Genomic DNA, 18779 nt, shown 5'->3' on the forward strand with positions numbered 1-18779 from the left:
CTTGTGTTTCCTAAACTTACAAAGTCTAGTTGTTTAAACCCTAAGTGTTTTTTTATTAAACTTTTTATTGCCACACCAAAAAGACACAGATCATGAGTACAGCTTGATAAATTTACACAGACTCAACATACTCTGTAACCAGCATTCAGAAAGGAAAAATAGATCATTACCAGCATCCCAGAAACTGCCTCCCTAGGGTGAATATTGTCTTGATTAATCACAGCATAGATTAACTTGAGCTATTTTTAAAATATTTTATAGGAACCATGCTCCAATTATTTGAGAAGGAAAACAATGTGGTTTATTTTTAAAAGAAAGGACTTGAGGGGCGCCTGGGTGGCTCAGTCGGTTGAGCGTCCGACTTCGGCTCAGGTCATGATCTCACGGTCCGTGAGTTCCAGCCCCGCATCGGGCTCTGTGCTGATGGCTCAGAGCCTGGAGCCTGTTTCAGATTCTGTGTCTCCCTCTCTCTCTGACCCTCCCCCCTTCATGCTCTGTCTCTCTCTGTCTCAAAAATAAATAAATGTTAAAAAAAAAAAAAGTTAAAAAAAAAAAAAAAAAAGAATGGACTTGGAATCCCATATGTACCTTGGGGATAGGGGAGATCCGGGGTAAGAAAAAGAATGAGAATGAGAATGTCAAAGCAATGTTCTTTCTGTCACCATTTCTGAATGGGAACATTACAACAGTGAATCACATGCTGAGAGTGACAGAGGAGCCCAGCGTACCTGTGGAGAAAATCATAGTAATAGAGGTGCACATACAGTTACCATATCCAAGGGTTATAGGCTTGAAGGAATTGTTTTAACAGCTTTGCCGAGGTATAATTTATATATAATTGTATCAAGACTCGGAGTTTTCCAGAGAAAAAGACCAGTGGATAGATAGATAGATAGATAGATAGATAGATAGATAGATAGATAGACAGACACAGATAGATATATAGAAAGAGATTTATTTTGAGGGATTGGTTCACATGATTAAGGAGCCTGAGAAGTCCCCCTCGGTCTGCCGTCTGCAAGCTGGAGGCCCACGAAAGCCAGTGGCCTAATTCCAGTCAAAGCCTAAAGGCCTGAAAAACTGGGAGGGGTGGGCTGGGGGGAGAGGGTAGCAGGTAGCCAGTGGTGTGAGTCCCCATCCGAATGTGAAGGCTCGAGAACTGGAAGTATTGGTGTCCAAGGGGAAAAAGATGGATGTTCCTGCTGAAGCAGAGAGGGCAAAAACACCCTTCTTCATTTCCAGGAATTTTTAATATTTGCTTTCTAACTTCCAAGAGGTCTTGTGTGTGTGTGTGTGTGTGTGTGTGTGTGTGTGTTTTGTTGCTCTGCAAATTAAATCATAGCAACTTCCTGAGGTGGGATATGGCAGACTCTCCTTCCTGTAGAATAGGGGAGACCCTGCCTTTCCATCTGGTGGTCTAGAGGAGCCATGCGAAAAATTGGTCAAGGCCCACGATACTGGGAGAAAAGTCAAGGCCAGGCAGATTCCTTAAATGTTCTAGGAATTTTGTCTTTTTCAATTGGGTTATTCTATGAAAATTCTTTCTTTCTTCAACAAACTCTAGCAGTTTGAACAGCCAGAACAGAGCTTAAAATCTGACTTTCTCAGTGTCCTTGATTATATTCAAGTCACTGGTTAGTGTCATGGCACACAAAGTGACTGAGGTGAGGTTCTCAAGTGAAAATTTCAACTTACTTACATTGTTCTCTGAAATTCTAAAATAAAGTGAATCTTATAAGAAAAAAACTTCTTTTACTGTTTTGCTTCATAAAAGCCAGTTTGCTCTACAAAGTGGAAGAACATTTTGTAGAACCTGGCAGGATAGAAATTGATGTCTTGTTCGGTGGTTTTCCCTTGAAGAACTAAAAACACTTACATGTATTACCTATAAGTAGTCCGGTGAGGTATATGTTTAAATGGGGTACATGATTTTAGTTAAGGACAATAGTCAAATGGAACTCATTTTTCACTATACAATGACTAATTTTGCACTAGGAAAATGATATCTTTTATCAAGGGGCAGTTAAAGGGATTTATCTTGCCATCCAGAGATAATTGAGTTATTTTCCTTTGGATAAAAATTAGCTTTGCATATTTTCCCTTTTTATAAGATCTTTTACTTAGTACCCAAACATTTATAACTGTTAGGGCATCTATCAAAGAAGTCATCTACTTTATTTACATTATTATTAATTGGCAGACTTCTCAATCTTTGTTTCAGATTCAGGGTACCTGCAGAGCACTGGCATTCTGAGATAAGAAAACCTCCTATCTACATTCAATATTGACATTATCCTTATATACTTCACCTTTCATAAAGCTCTTATTTTCCTGTATTATATTTTTTGCTTTTTTTTGTTACTATTAGTTTCATGACCTAGGTGGCATTCTTATGAATATTTTGTAACAATTAGACTAAACAGTAAAGGGACTATTAAGTAAATATAGCATAATTTATACAGACAAATGAGTGTTGCCCCTTCAGAAGAGACCCCTCTGAATTCAAAATCTTTTTTTCCAGCCAAGTTGTATCAGAGGCTAGGGCCCTGACTTTTGAGACTTAAAAGTAACTTGGAACCAAATCTGGTTAATAAAGGGTGAGCAACTTACATAGGGAAGGGAACTTCATTTCTTGAGTTTCCATAGAGGGAATTGTATGTATGTCAGTGTCCCTGAAAGAAGAGGCCTCCTATCTCCATTTGGTAGCTGGGCAAGTTCAGAGAAAGGAATGGCCTGCCCAAGTTCACTCCACTACTAGTAAATCGACTGCACTCCAGTTTGGGTTTGATCTCAGAGTCATTTACTCTTCCCCTATATTAGGCTGATTATTTTATTTACCTTTAGAGAAGGTTTATTTACCTTCTTTATTTAAAGCCGCTTTATTTACCTTTAGAGAAGACACACTTCTCTAAAGTCATGAAGCTAATATTTTTCTATCTGGCTTATGGGTTGATTCTAATTGCAAATGAATGAAATGATACAAAAAAATAGTTTGAAAAATATCATCAGTGTTGAAAGAAGCAACTTATTGGAAGGAGAAGTCTAATATAGATGTCGAGGTTCTATTAATGTATACGAGAAAATGAGTGTTGGGAATTATGTGCCATATATGATAGATAACCTCACTCATTTTTCCAAATTATTTGACTTAAATTTCACACTGGATTTTTAAGAAATTTGTTGATTAACCTGCTAGATTGAGAATCACTCATTTCACATATTACGTAAGTAACTTCAGGAACTCTAACTCAGTTGTTTTTGGTTAGAGAGCTAAAAGCACCTGCTGCCATAAAATTGCTCTTTCATAAGCAGATGATCTTGTTAAGGTTGGAGGGAGGCAGGGTGGATCACCAAGCCACACCAGAAGTGGGAGTTGAGGCCCACGTGAGGTTCTGGCGCTGGGCTGGAGGACACCACCACCTGAAAGTGGGACCGCAGGGTGCTCTGGGTGGCACAGTGCTTGGTGCTGGTATTTCTATTTATTTATTTTTAAATGTATGATTTATTTTTGAGAGGGAGGGAGGGAGGGAGAGAATGAGCAGGGGAGGGGCAGAGAGAGAAGGGGACAGAAGATGCAAAGCAGGCTCCATGTTGACAGCAGCAAGCCCAGTGTGGGACTTGAACTCATCATGACCTGAGCCGAAGTCAGCCGCTCAACTGACTGAGCCACCCAGGTGCCCCGTTGTGCTGGTACTTTTAAAAGTCTTTAAGGAATTGGAATGTAGCCCATAATATTCCTTTTCAAAGGGTATCAGCATAGAATTCTGAGAGGTAGAAAATAAAACATTTTTATATCATAAGTCCAAGACAACTTCTTGCTCTTAGGTTTTATGACTTTATAATCTAAATTATTCAAGGATATTTATACTCTTAAAAAAATACTTTTCTGGAGTCCAAAATATGTTAAGGCAGTATTTATATTCCACATAATTCTTGACATGTATAGGTGCTAAGTAACTGTTTTCTGAGCTGGCAGGAACACAAAAATTTACAAAGCATTTTGAGTATACTGTGTCAATATTACAGTCTCTTATACAGATACCTGTTTCCTAGCGTGCATAAATTGTTTTTTCAAATATGCTAAGCCCGATAGAGGATTTAATACAATATATTTGACAAAAGCAATGGGAAGTTGCTATCCATACACATACGTGAGATAAAATGGCCCGTGAGGTGTAGAATCGAGTGGCCGGGGTGAAGCGAAGCTGGAAGCCCCCCTGGAGGTGTCAGTGCCAGTGCCAGGGTGGGGGTCTTATTTGAGATGCGGAAACTCATGCCAATCATTTGAAAAATCTCTTTCCAGAGACCGAAGGCTCCGGCATCTCCCGCCCCGGAGGAGGACCCCTGCCTTTCCTTTCCCAAACCCCCAGTGGATGCTGCAAAGATGAGAAGAATAAGCAGTGCCCGGGCGCGCTTATTCAGGGCGGCCTCCCAGGGGGCTCTTCTGCCTGACAGGACGCTTCCTCCCGCTGAGCGTAAGGCTGGGTGACATCCTTTAAACCGGGGGGTGGGGTGGGGGTGGGCAGGTGATTTGAATTTGCACATACAAGTTATTTTTACAGGACTTTTTTTCAAACCCCACAGGATTTTTACAGTAACGCTTAGTTAATATTATGCAAAAGCTGGTGAAGAAACATTGTTCATATATTTTTCTGGGCATTCATGAAGAGTACCTAAATATCACAGTTTTTTAAAAAAAGTTATTTGCTAGAAAAAGAATATTAGGGTTAAGTGTTTTCTAATGAAGGAGTTCACCTATAAGAAATAAGTGATTTTTTAAATTAGTTCAAACAGTTGTTCATTTCATTAGGCACATTTAAAGATTCATACAATGTGCCCTAAGCTTAGGTCTTTGAGGATACCTTTCCAATCCCATGTGACAAAGTAAGCTAAAGTTGGAGGCTTTTCCAGTTCTTTCCCACAGAATTGCTGGCAGGTATCTACACCTGGAGGCAGAGGTGCTACAAACCTCAAGCTCTAATGTGTGCCCCAACCATTGGAATCAACCCCTGTCCAGAGTACACTAAGAGTTTTTCAGATTCTGCAGGAAATGTCTCTTTAGTGGGATGACAATCAGTCTAGAGCATCACACCAGTATTGAGAGAAAAAAAAAAAATGAAATAGCATAGAATAGAATGGAAGACATCAGGGCACATCACAGATCGTAGGGCAAGTATTGCTTCAAGGAGACCTTACTGTGGTCACGTACATGTGTGTTCAGGGTCATATTATTAATTTATTATATATTACACTTATATTAATTTATATTATGAACTTATTATTACTGCATGTAGTCCAAAAAGTTGGAAAACCGCTTTACTAGGGGCTGCAGAACGGGCCCTCCTTCAATCAATAAGATGAATAGGGGTAGGTGTACAGTCACAGAGAGGAGATTATCTGAAGATGGATCCCAAAAGTTACAAGTCACTGCCTGAGGATCCTACTTGTTTGATATTCAAGGGTTTTCTTTTAATGAGTCACCAACACTTAAAGGTAGAAGATCTCATGGAAGCGTCCAGATTTATGACTTCTTATGAAAAAATTAGAAGATCTGGCAGTCCTGGGCCTTTGTTTCATGTAGCACCCATCCACTCCCATTAGCCCGGGGTATGGGCTGCAGTTCCCTATGTCTCCCCAGCCCACTTTACTCATGTTCTGGTCCCTCTGATCCCTGTAATCCCTGACACAGCCAAAGAGACTCATGAAGAAGTCCTGAAGAAAGGGAAATAGGCAATCCAGGGCACTCAAGTCGCACGGTAACAGATGCTGTCACGGGATATATAATTAGGCAACTTGCTTTATACCTCGATGTCCCAATTTGTTTCCTTTCTAACAGTCAATCAGATATTTATTGAACCCCTTCTAAGTGCCAGATACCATTCTAGGTTCACAGGGTCCTGCCTTCAAAGAGCTTGTGAGGGGGGGATAGACAGTAAACGGGAAAACAAAGAAATAAGATAATTTGGGTCCGACGAGGGCTATGAAGAAGATACGCAAGATGACAGGATGGAGAATGTCATGGCGGGAGTAGCTCAGGTGGCACTGGAATGTGCTTGAGGAGGTGACCCCTGGGCCGAAACGTGACTAGGGAGAAAAAGGCAGGTATATAGAAACCTGTGGATGAGGTGCCCGTACTGAGGGACAGCGAGGCCCGAGACGGGGGGAGGCTCGGATGGTGGAGGCTGGGAAGGCCAGTGTGGCGGGAAGGTGGTTAACCGTGGGAACGTGAAAGGAGCGGAGGCCACAGCCCGGCAGGGCCGAGCTGTGGAAACCAGCCCAGACTTTATTCTGCTTGCACTGAAAAGCCAGGGCAGGGTTTAAGTGAGGGAGAGACCTCATCTGACTTCAGTTTCTCAGCTATAGCTGCACATTAGGATCACCTGAGGAACTTTTCAACTGTTCCCCCACCAGGGCCCCAGTTAGACCAGTTAGATCCGGAAGGATTGGTAATTGCAGGAGCAAAGCCCCTGCCAGCAGGAGAGGGGATGGGATCTGGAGTCCGTGGTCAGGGGTGGAGGTCAGACCTAGAGAGGAACAGCGTCACTCCTTGTAAATGGGTCGTAGAGCTGGTGTGCCGGTACTGTTGTTTGCTAGATGTTTTGCTATCAAGCCTGAATGCCGCCTCCGCGGCATTTAACTCCTGGTTGCTCACCTTGGGAGCCTTGCTGCTTCCTGAGCTGTTCACGTCTACAGGTGAGTGACCGGAGAGACGGTGCTTCACCCACCATCCCCATCTTCTTTGCTTCCCTTGTGGCTCTGTGCCTTCCCTTCGAGGCCGCCTGGCCCTCGACTGTGCACCCACAGCACACCTGTGCTTGGGAGGTGCCATCTGTGGCTGTCATTTCCCAGCACCGAGGCCATCCCCACGCCTCCGAGCGGTCAGAAACAGGTCTTTGTTGCCGTCCTTTTATCCACCCTGTCTGCAGGTGCTCCCTGCTCATCAGCCCTGGGGTCTGTGTCAGCACTCAGGAAACAATGGCAGTAAAAAGTCGGAGTCATTTTAAAAGCACCGTTGCCCAATTAAAAAAATATGTTACATATTATTATATATGTTATACATGTATATTTTAATGCTGCAGCCTTGGAATGATTGTCATTTGTGCAGGAGCTCCCTGGGCTTTGTGTCAGAGACTCTATTGTTTAGTAAAGGTGTCTTTCGGTGGGTGACTGGGGTGTAAAGGCAGCCGTGCTTGGAGACAGAGGGTGTGCCCCTTCCTTTGATGTGAAGTCATCTGTAGCCGACTCTGCCTCGGGCAGGGCTGGGGGTGTGGTGGCAGGCTTGGAATTCCTGATTTAAGAAAATGAAAGGGGAAGAGAGGTGTGTAGTTATCTTCACAGGACCAGCAGTTTAATTGCTCTGTGTTGAAATAGGCTTTTCAGCTGGACATGGCAGTGATGCTAAGGCTGCCCCAGTTACTCAAGCTGGACAGAGACCTCAGAGCAGTCTCCCCCCCACCCCCAATCCCTGCCCTCTTTGCCTTCACAGAGAGAGCCCTCGACAGGCTTCCTAAATGGGCTTCCTAAGCATCTTCTGGGTCTGCATTTCCCTTTCCCACCACTGCTGCACTTCTGTTCTCACCTCTTGCCTTGTGCTTGGCCTTCTAGGCCCCTTTCTCATCCTCCCTCAGCTCACTGATGACCCTCAGCCCTTAGAGCAGCCAGAAGAGCCTGGAGAAACCAAGCTGCCAACCACACATGGCTGTGAGCAGCCGCCTTCTCCCTTCATCCCAGTGGACCGTGAAAATGATTATTTTCTGTGTGTGCCATATGGGCCAGGAAGCAAATAAAAATCAAATTGCATCATCTTCTTGCTGAAAACCCTTTGGAGGGCTCCCTGTGCCTTAAAGGAGTGTTTGCCAAACTGAGTTCCAGCATTCCCTTGGAAAAGTGGTTCAGCACTCAAATCAATCTGCCTGCTTCCTCTCCCTCTTGGAGAGTCCTGGCGCACATGGGCATATTTGAGGGTCAGTAAAGATGCCTATTTAATTTTAATTCAACCCAGCATTTTACAAATGTACTTGACTGTGGAATCTATCTTTTGAAAAATGCAGTTTGGGAAATGCTGACCTAGCACAGAAGTTGGCAGACTTTTTCTGTAAAGGGCCAGAGAGTAAATATTTTAGACCTCATGGGCCATATAGTCTCTGCTCAACCTATTCAACTCTGCTGTTATAGTGGGAAAGCCACATAGACTGATTTATGGCCACTGAAACTTGAATTTCCTGTAATTTTCGCATGACACAAGATAGTGTTCTCTTTTTGATTTCTTCCCAACCATTTAAAAATGTAAAAACCATTCTGAGTTTGTAGGCAGTACAAAAACAGGAGGCAGACTAGATTTGGTGGTTAGTTTGCTGACTCCTGGCCTAGGGGATAAAATCTCTGCTCCTCATCATGCACAGCTCCATAGTGATCTAGCCTAACATTCCAGGCCCTTCTTTTGACTCTCCTTTCCCTACCCTCCACAGCCTGTGCACCAGCGGTTTGGAACTCCTTGTAGTTTCCCATCCTGGTCCTGCTGATTCAAGCCTCTTGCAGGAGCTGCTCTATAATTGCTGGACCCAGTGCAAAATGAGAATGTGGGGCTCTTTATTAAATTATTGGGAATTTCAAGATGGCAACAGCCAAGCATTGGGCCCTTCTTTGTGTGGGGCCCTGCCTGACTATACAGCATGTATGCACATAAAGCTAACTCTGACTCCAGACTTTTGTTCCTTTTTCACAGAACTCCTTTTTGCCTCCTGTTAATCCTTGAAGAATACTTCTCAGGCTCTGCCTCCTCTCTGAATCTTTCCCTGACCAACTTCCACACTCCTCAGGACTCTCCTGTTCTCTATACCACCCTTACTGGCTCAGACCATGCTGTACTGCATTTCTCTCTTTACATGTCCGCCTCTCTATCTCCCCTACTAGACTGAGCAGCTTCAGTAGAAAGAGAGGTTTTCTTTATTTCTTTCAGTAGGAAAAGAGCCTGAGAACCTAAAACAGGGTCTAATATATAGTAGGTGCCAAAGCAATATCTGTGAAATGGAACCGTTCCTGTATAGTAATACTATTTGTTATAGACTTCTTTTTTTTTAATGTTTATTTATTTTTGAGAGAGAGAGAGAGAGAGACAGAGTGCGAGCAGGGGAGGGGCAGAGAGAGAGGGAGACACAGAATCTGAAGCAGGCTCCAGGCTCTGAGCTGTCAGCACAGAGCCAGACGTGGGGCTCAAACTCATGAGCCTTCGAGCCATGAGGTCATGACCTGAGCTGAAGTCGGCCACTTAACTGACTGAGTCACCCCTGTTGTAGACTTTTGAAGTTGAGCCATGATCCATTACAAAATTAGTAAAATGTGCTACAGATATTTACCAGGGACACACAGGGCATTGTTACGAATGCTCAGTTTAATGGTGGACATCCATCAGGAGGAAGACTGAGCCCCAGGGCAGCTCTTCGCTGTAGTAATAAGTGACAGCTCACTCCAATAGATTGTGAAGTTAGAGGGGGCCGCAGCAACTCCCCCTATGAGTATGGGTGTGTTTCCCCTCTAGCAGAGAAGCTCCCTGACCGCTGGGACTTCTTGGTTAGACCGCCAGCACCTGGAGCAGCACCTGGCATATAGCAGTGAGTGCCTAGTAAATATCCTTGGAGTAAATTAAGGAAAGAAACAAATGTTAAAATACAGGAATAGGCTAAAGATACTCTGTGACCTAAAACAAAACATGTGCTTTGTTATTCAGTAGGAAAGATATTTAAGGCAGAGTGGTGCTACTGAGCGTGCTCTGGACCAGAAGTCGGGATTCTTGGGTTCCCTTAATGATGATGAAATAACTTATGGGTTTTGAGTAAATCACTTTACTAGGCCAAATTGTTTAATTCTCACCACATCCCTAAGAGGCGGGGACTGCTGAGAAAGGTGAGAGAAAGGTTGAGTGACCTGCCTGCGTAGGTCAGCCAGTCCTTGGCCCCAAGTCTGATGGAAAGGGCGAAGCCTATGCTCCTCCTACTGTATGGTCCCGGCTCTCCCCAAACTTGCTCTGTGAACTGAGACTGGCCACTTAACATTTGGGTTTTCCGTTTTCTCATCTGAAAATTGAAATTTGGGCTAGCTGATCTCTAAAGTTTCTTTCAGTTTTGAAATGCATTGTTTTGAAAGCAGGGGGCTTGGTCAGAGTGGACCAAGTGGTTTTGTTGGTTTTTATTGGTTTGCTCGTTCAAGTGCAGAAAAAGACACTTTGGGTGTTTGCAAAAACAGTGTTTTTCTATAAAACCTGATCCCTCCCTGCCCTTTTGAAAAAAATATTCTCTCAGAGATTCAAGCGTGGTGGCAGCATCACAGATGAACTATGCCTAATGGCCATTTGTTGATAAAGAAACACTGTTGTATCACAAGTTTAAGAATCTGCAGTCATAGACACAATAGATGTTTCAGTTTAGAGACTGGACTTTTTGCAACCCTTATTATCTTACTCCTCTTTAGAAAGCCTTATAAGCCAAAGCTGTCTTCCTACCACCTAGCAGTGGTGTGTAAGGCCTCCACGATCTGGCTGCCGCCCCTCTGATCACCTCTCTTCTTCTTCTCCCTCACATACTCCACTCCTATTGTGCCTTAAGCATGCCAGGCACACTCCTGCCTTAAGACCTCCATACCTGCTAATCCCTCTGCAAGGAAGATTGTCCCTCATCAACTGATAGCCAGATGCCTTGCCTCCATTAAGGGTTTGCCTACCATACCCACCCTGTTCAAAACTGCTACCTGCCCCCATCCCCAATCCTCTTTAGTTTTCTCCATTTTTCTACTTATGCTTTGTTTTTTTTTTTCCGTAGCAGTTATTCTATAATATACCTTATTTATCATGGTATATTATTTATTATCTCTTCATACCTATTAGGATATAAGCCCTAAGAAGTCAGGGATCTTTGTTTTGTCATTGCTACATCTTGAATGTGTAGGCCAGTGCCTGATATCATGGAGGCACTCAAGATTTTTTGAATGAAAAATTATTAACATGATCAAATTCAGGAAAAGGAGTCATCACTCTGGGATGCAGATGTATTTAAATGTGGATGGAGTTATTCATAAACCTAATTTGAGTGTTTGTCCTCTGGTAGACTCAGAGAGTCAAGAGAAGATCCCACTCGTTTCTGATGAATTGGTGCCACCAAGCCTGAAATAGTGGTGAGGTATTGTAGATGTCCAGGTAGGCTTTGGCCGTACAATTCCAGACTTATATGTTATAAGTTATAACTTATATGTTATAAGTAACATATAACTTTTACATTGTGCCAATTCTCAGACTGAAAAAAAAATATTGAAATAGTGATTCTTAAAGTAAGAAATACTTTGATGAAACATTTCCTTGATTGTTACAGCAAAGAAGACAGTGGAACCCAAAGAAACCGTTGTGAAGGGGGACCCTATGGTGAAAATAAATGGGATTTATTTAACAGAATCAAACGCCATGGGCCACTTAAAGAGTCACCCACTTCAGCTAACTTACGATGGAGGCTTCAGTGAAATTCAGGAGCAAGAAATGTTTAAAGGGACAACATCCTTGCCATCTCATCTCAGAAGTGGAGGGTCAGTATTCTTTTGATTTGATTTTCTGGTCTGGATAACTGTCAATACCAGTTTGTTTCCTTATCTTATGGAGATGATTGATTTGCATTTTCCCTTTTACATAAACAAATTTTTAAGTTAATGATGCATGAACAGGGAAGACTTTTTCTTCATGGCTAGATGGAGTTGATTTTACATCATTCCCTATTTAATTCTTGGGAAAACGTTTATTCATACCTGCCAAATGCTGCGTTGATAGGACTGTCAGTAGTCTTTGCTTTAGACTGTTCCAGCCAGCCCTTGAGTGATGAGTGATTGTTCTGTTTGTGCGTTATTTGGGATTCTTGCCTGGCCTGGAATCTCTTGTTCCCTCCCTTTGGACTAGTTCACTGTTGTTAATTCCATTGAAGAGTGGACACTTATTTTATTCTCCAGTAGATACTTGGATTTAAACATTCATTTTGTCAATGGGTGAACAGTTAAAACAGAAGAATCCTATAGATTTCTGTTATCCATGGTATCTGTCTACTAATACCTCATAAAATGAATTATTGGGAATTACTTTGTTTCATACCACGTTCCTAGGCAGGGCTTTCTAAGGCTTCCCCTAAAAAATTGAGGAACAATTTTCTTATCATATTAAAGATTTGTGGAGAAATGTTCACTGTATAGACCATGTGAATTCTCCCCCTGGTGTTTTCCTAAAGAAGCCTTGAATAACTAGGGATGGGGGTCAGGGGTGGAGTTGGGAGAGAAGCCTCTGTTCTCCAGTCCCAGCCAATAATGATGCCAAGATAGGCAGAAGGTCCTGGACTGGACAGGGTCATTCAGTTAGAGATATTTTTCTTTGACTTTCCATTGGGTCATTATGGACAATTGCCTGGTTCAAATTTGCTTAACAAGATTAAATTCCATGGGCCATTTTAAGACCGAGTGCTTGTTGCCCTCACTTTAGATTTTGGGTCTGACTTTGGCTTGTACACACGCAGCGTGCTTAAAATTTTCCCGGAACTGGCTGCTTGGCAGCTGGTTAGTTTAGCTAAACTGACCTTGTCTGCTGACACAGCCTGAAGAGTGTCGCGCATGTGGAATTTATATTAGGCAACCCAGCGGTCCTTGTAATGTTGCTTTGCGTTCAGAACATTTTTTAAATTAAAGGAAAAATGAAATGTCTCCTTAAGTGGAAGAGAATGACTTCCAATTGGGACTTTGGGAGCTGAGCACAAAACATCAAACTGGCCATTGCAACCAATCTTTTCCAGTCGGTGAGTAAGAATAGGCTGCAGACCTCAGAGCTTGCACATGAAAGACTGCGGGAGAGCTCGTGTTGCTCCAGCACTGAAGCGAAAAGGAAACATTTCTCTTGCTGCACCCATCCTTATAGTAATTAAAGTTGACGAGGAAAAACCAGACAAGAGCTGTTTTATTTTATTGTACTTTATTTTATTTTGCAAACCTTCAGATGTTGCAGAATAATCTGGCAAGCCAGAGTTCATTATGTCTTCCGTCAGGGACAGCAAAGGCATTTTCAGTTACATATTTGATCCCACAAACAGCAAAGGAGAAATCAGTTAGGGACTGGAATCACCTCTTCCTGACTGTCCAGAATTATGAGGTGTTGGCAGGGGCACTAATTGTTTTTTTTCTGTTTTGTTAGGATGGCTTTTGCGTTGTGTAATGATTGTGTCTGAGTTGGGTTTGCAGTGCACCCTGGCAAGTTTAACTTCCAGTAACATTTCTGCTTTATGAATCTGTACCTCCTTTCATCATCGATGGGTTTTTGGTGGAGTGGCGCCAAAAAGACAGTTTATACAGTAGGATTAAAACAAACCGGAAAATGGAAACTATTAGCAATTCCTTCATTAATTGCATTTGTGAATCAATCTGGGACACTTGATAATTGTTTCTTGTAAACATTTAAGTGAATAATTCCAAGAAATGATCTTTGCTATGCAGTGGAGTATTCCCAGTTTTGATGCTAAAGCCTTACTCAATTAACATTTTTCCATCTTTAAACCATAATGTGGAAAATGAAGGCTCTTGTCAGTGAGCTGGGCTGGCAGGAGAAGGGAGGGAAGGGAATGCAAAGTAGAAAAGGAGGAGGCATGAGATGACTCCGGCTTGAGGAGACCAGCAGGTCTCTTCAAGGGGACAGAGGAAGTGAGCACCTGCTGCCCGTGCACAGTCCTTACACCGTGAATGGGGGAGCGGCCCTTCCCTCTCTGAGTGCTTCTCAGCTGGGGAGTGAAGGGGTCAGTTTGTTCCAGTGAACGAGAATTCACTTAGAATATGGACAACTCAGACCTGGGATGGACTGGAGTTTCACTTTATGCCAGTTGTGATGGAAAAAGGATTTGCTAAGCAAGGCATCATCATAAACAAGATCTTGGGGGACTATTTAACTTTCCAAAAGAGAACATACTCTCAAGCACTTATCAACCTGTCATCTTCAAACAGCGGTGCAATTACGCCAGTCTCTGTGTGTCCATTTAAGGATCCATTTAAGGTTTGGCAGGCCTGCCCCGTAGCAACACTACACTGTCTCTTACTTTGAGTTGGCATGTGGATTGAAAATAATAAAGCTTCCATTAAAATACATATGTATATATATCTCTGTCCATCTGTCCAACCATCCATCTATCCATCCATCCAGTGGTTCAGTCTGATGAACCCTTTCATATATCTGCTTAAAAACCTTTTAAGGCTTTCTGTGTAAGTATTCAAACTATTGTGGTTTGGAAATGCAGTCTTCAGGAGGAAAGCCCAAGAGCAGTCAAGAGCTCTTTGCTGGGAGCTGTGATCCTTGGATTTAGGTTCACTTCTCTCTCAGCCATTTGATTTATCTGCATGCTGGGCTCAGTTTTCTAATCTGTAAAATGGAAACAACTGTGCTCCTTCATTCCCATCTCCTCCCAGTTCTCACTGTAGGTGGTAGAATGATCGATAAGGCTTAAAAGCCTTATTTGTAAGTTGTCAAGTGCCAATAGTGTGTTGGGAGTCAAAAATAAGAAAAGAGGAGGGCATCGGAGTGGCTCATTTGGTTAAGCGGCCAACTCTTGATTTCGGCTCAAGTCACGATCTCATGGTTTGGGGATCGAGCCCTGTGTGGGGCGGTGCATTAACAGTGCACAGCCTGCTTGGGATTATCTCTCTCCCTCTCTGTCTGCCCCTCCCCAGCTTGCATGCTCTCTCTCCCTTTCTCTCAAAATAAATAAAAAGACATTTAAAAAAATAAGAAATGAGGGCTTCTGGTTAAAGGTAGTAAAGCAAAGGCATTCTGCAGAAACTGAACAAAAGCAGCAGAGAATGAAAAACACAGAAATAAATGCCATCAATGAAATAGAGAAATAGTTCCAACCCCAAACTACAAAACATGGAGCAAACTTTCCACTGCGTATGGGCTTGGTTATTTTTGTCTACCTAGCATACTTCTTTTTGGAGGGCGAGCCGCCTTGCGTCGTATAATAAGTCCTGCTCAGTCAGTGTTTAGAGAGGGACTCTATGTTCCCTAGATACCTTCCCAGGGGTGATTATGAGGCCCCGGACTGGCTATCAGAGTTCTCCAGCCCACCAGTCACAGCAGTTGGTCTCAGGGTGCGCACATGATCCCAAACAGGCCAGCTGAATTCCTCTCTGGGCCTTTTGCCAAAGCCTTTGAGGAAAGTGCTCTTTCAAGTTCATAAGTGGTAAAGATGATGTGGTCTTAGAGCCAACAGTGGCCATTTCATTGCCTCATGGAGGATAACTCTGAGAGGGGAAGTGATGTGTAAACAGAGCCAAGGAAATGGAGCTACTGACCAAGTTTAAGGATGATATATTTATATACCCCTAGATCTAGCTGTGCCTGAGACCACCATATCCACATTGTAGATAGCTCTGTTTTGTGAACCAATGTGTTCGTTCTTTCTTTCTTTCTTTCTTTCTTTCTTTCTTTCTTTCTTTCTTTCTTTCTTTCTTTCTTTTTCTTTCTTTCTTTCTTTCTTTCTTTCTTTCTTTCTTTCTTTCTTTCTTTCTTTCTTTCTTTCTTTCTTTCTTTCCCTTCTTCCTTCCTTTTTTCTCTTTCTCTCTCTCTTTCTCTTCTTTCCTTTCTCTTCTTTCCTTTATTTATTTTGACAGGGACAGCTTACGGTACCTTAGGTTTTTGTCACTTGGAATATTGCAACCAGAAGAGTCTAGTTAACCTGCCAGAGTCTATGGAATGTAGATGAAAACAAGGGGTAATTTGAGAGCAGACATTGACCTCCTCATACATAGAGCAAGAAACAGATTTCCCCAAGAGTGAGTCTCTTAGTTCAGAAAGGTACATATCCAATAGTCTTTAATTAAAGAAATGAAACCTAAGGATGTGGGCCAGCCACAGAAGAAGGAAGGATGCCCCTGTTAAGACCCTATTCAAGATCCAGATGGTGAAAAGACAGGGGAACAGTGCTGAGGGTGATGGTCTCCTCCAGCTGGTGCACGTCTGTATACATGGGGAAGAGGGTTTGCTAGATTAGAACTCAAGCAGCCTATCATGTAGCAGGGCTTTTCTGTGAGTCACAGAAACTTGCTACACCCAGACCAAGGGAACACATGCTTCAGGTTAAGAAAAAAAACAGAAAATGGATTGTTCGAGAAAGCTAACTAAAGTTGAAGTCACGGAACATCCTAACTCTCTGCCTTGGTGGATCCTGTTCATTCTTCAACAAATAAATTGTTCTGTTTAAAGATAAATAATATGAGGACAAGCATTAACAGAGGACTCAAGCATAGATATGTAAAAAACATAACAAAAGACAGATGAAGAAAATGGATCACAAAAGGAACTGCCCTCTAAAAACAATAGTTAGAACAGTTTTCCATAGTGTCAAAATTTTTTTTTAAAAAGGAAAAAGGAGCTCTTCTTTGGGTTATAAGAATTCAAATTAGAGATTCTAAGCCAACCTAAAGAGATGAAAAATATGTTTTCAGTTCTCAAGAAATGAAAGAAAAATGTGTAAACATGGAGAATAAAGTCATATTAGAAATAAAGTGAGAGGGGCACCTGGGTGGCTCAGTCAGTTAAGCGTCCGACTTCAGCTCAGGTCATGATCTCGCGGTCCGTGAGTTCGAGCCCCGCGTCGGGCTCTGGGCTGATGGCTCAGAGCCTGGAGCCTGCTTCCGATTCTGTGTCTCCCTCTCTCTCTGCCCCTCCCCCATTCATGCTGTGTCTCTCTCTGTCTGAAAAATAAATAAATGTTAAAAAAAAAAAAAAAAGAAAGAAAGTGAGAATGAAAACAGTTGAAAATGTAATGAGACATGGTGTACAGGTTAGAAGAAACCACACAAAAAGAAATGAATGAAAAGGTATGAAATGAGTGGAGCAATTGAAATTGATACGGGAGGCATGGCATTGGTATTCCTGAAGGAGAGGGTCCTCTTCCACGCCCCCTCCTAGTACTATCTTACTTTCAGCTAAGTGCCAGCCACTCTTCCAAGTGATTTACATACATTAACTCCTTTGGTACTCACAAGAACCAATTGAGAATGGAAGAGACAACTTTCTGAAATAAAAATTTGAATCTGAACCTCAATGGACACATCCTGCCCCAACAAAGTTTGAGGCGGAATACTCCACACTGAGATACTTCCGACAGTGTTTGGCACTAGAATACCCGGGACATAGTACACACTCAATTAGTAATTGTTGATTGGGTGGTTAAATGGAAGAAGGTATCCTATGACCATCCAGGCTGCACAAGTGAGTCACATAGAAGGAGGAAGAGGCAGGCTGCCTCTGGCTTTATTAGAGCACCTCTGAGTGTCAGAAGACAGTGAAGTAGTGTCAATGAAGTTCTAAGTATAAGAAGGATAACCCAAGACTGTATCGCCAGCCAAGTTGTTTTTCAGTACAAAGGCAACAGATAGACATTTCCAGATGTGAATGAACTTGGGGACTGTAGTACACATGCACTTTCTAGAAAAGTCTTGACATCAAAATGACGAGTCAAAATTCTGAAATGAAGAAGCTATGGTAAAGGCATTCATGGTGAGTATTGACTTTATTTTCATAGTGAGTTAAAAGTCTGAAAATGATGGCTATGGAACAGAAACGTTAATGATGTAATAGTAATGTAAATAACCGAAACCAGTACTTGGGAAGAAGTGTGAGTACTAATTATTTCACTTCATGAGAGGAAATAGATTTGTCAGTAGCTACAGTCTGGAAGTGAAATATAAATTTAAAAAAGAATACTTCAGCATCCTAATGTTTTTCATTATTTTTTTTCTTAACTTCAGAGAGATCTTTTAGAAACTAATATCTCTTGGGAAGACCCATTCATCTGAAGTTCTACAATTCCTTCAGTTTCATCTCAATTTCTGTTTCTCTGTTAAATTCAAGTAAAATTTATACTTAATACTTTAAAATTACAATGACACGTATGGTATGATCCCATTTATATGTGCCCTTTACTGCCCTCCCTCCAGGTCCCTCTTCTTTCTTTTCTCTTTTCATCTGAATATATGCAAAATATGTCTGGAATGATGTTTACCACATATTAATACTTATGGGTGGTTGGGTCCTGGATGGTTTTTTGAAAAATCTTCTTTGCACTTTCTTATATTGCCTGGCCTTAAAAAATTAATAAATGAATCATTTTTGTTTTCAAAAATAATGAAGTCATTATTATTTTAAGAAATTAAGGGTAATGTGCCTGAAAAACTGTTTCCATTTGGAAAAAACAAGCACTGGCCAGGAGGATTTTGTAGAGTCCCACCTTACTCCACCGTTTCCATTTGATAAGCATTTCTTGGTAAGCAAAGCTGAGGGGTCGGGGTTGGGGGGGCGGTGGTGGGAGACAGAGAAATGGACCCTGCCCGTGAAGCGCTTGCACGGCAGCAGGCTGGCTGTTCAGGTGTGGGCTCTGGAAGAGCAACGTCAACATCACCTGGGAGATAGTTACAAATGCAGAATCTCGGGCCCCATCCCAGGCCTGTTGGATTGGAATCTGTGTTTTTAGAAGACATCCAGATGAAGTGAATGCACACGAAAGTTTTGGAAGCACTGTTCAGTGATGAACTCCGATGCTGGGGGAACGGAAGCAGAGCTGGAAGCTGTGCCCTGGGAGTTTAGATGTGAGAGCACTTCATTCTGACCTGAAGATCAGGGGAGCGACCTGGGGTGCGTGGTTTTGGGATGCCTCTTGTGGCTCACTTTCCGTCGAGGTCGGACATTGTGCTTTTTGCTAACAGAACGGCAGAAGCTGAGGATG

At 42.4% G+C, this 18779-nt stretch overlaps 1 protein-coding gene across 5 annotated transcripts in view; it reads left to right on the top strand.

Annotated features, from left to right (window-relative positions):
* The window catches only part of ARMC2 (armadillo repeat containing 2), a 135054-nt gene that overhangs the window by 13165 nt on the left and 103110 nt on the right, over window positions 1-18779 (top strand). For all 5 annotated transcript variants that reach the window (XR_009263195.1, XM_058734904.1, XM_058734902.1 and 2 more), the window contains 2 exons: window positions 4304-4475; window positions 11361-11568. Coding sequence is in view for 4 of the 5 variants with exons in the window: in XM_058734904.1 (XP_058590887.1) it covers window positions 4304-4475; window positions 11361-11568 (380 nt within the window). In the remaining variant the exon portion in view is untranslated. The remainder of the gene's footprint in view (window positions 1-4303; window positions 4476-11360; window positions 11569-18779) is intronic.

This window comes from Neofelis nebulosa, chromosome 6 (genome assembly GCF_028018385.1).
Source record: "Neofelis nebulosa isolate mNeoNeb1 chromosome 6, mNeoNeb1.pri, whole genome shotgun sequence".
In the NCBI taxonomy this organism is placed as follows: domain Eukaryota; kingdom Metazoa; phylum Chordata; class Mammalia; order Carnivora; family Felidae; genus Neofelis; species Neofelis nebulosa.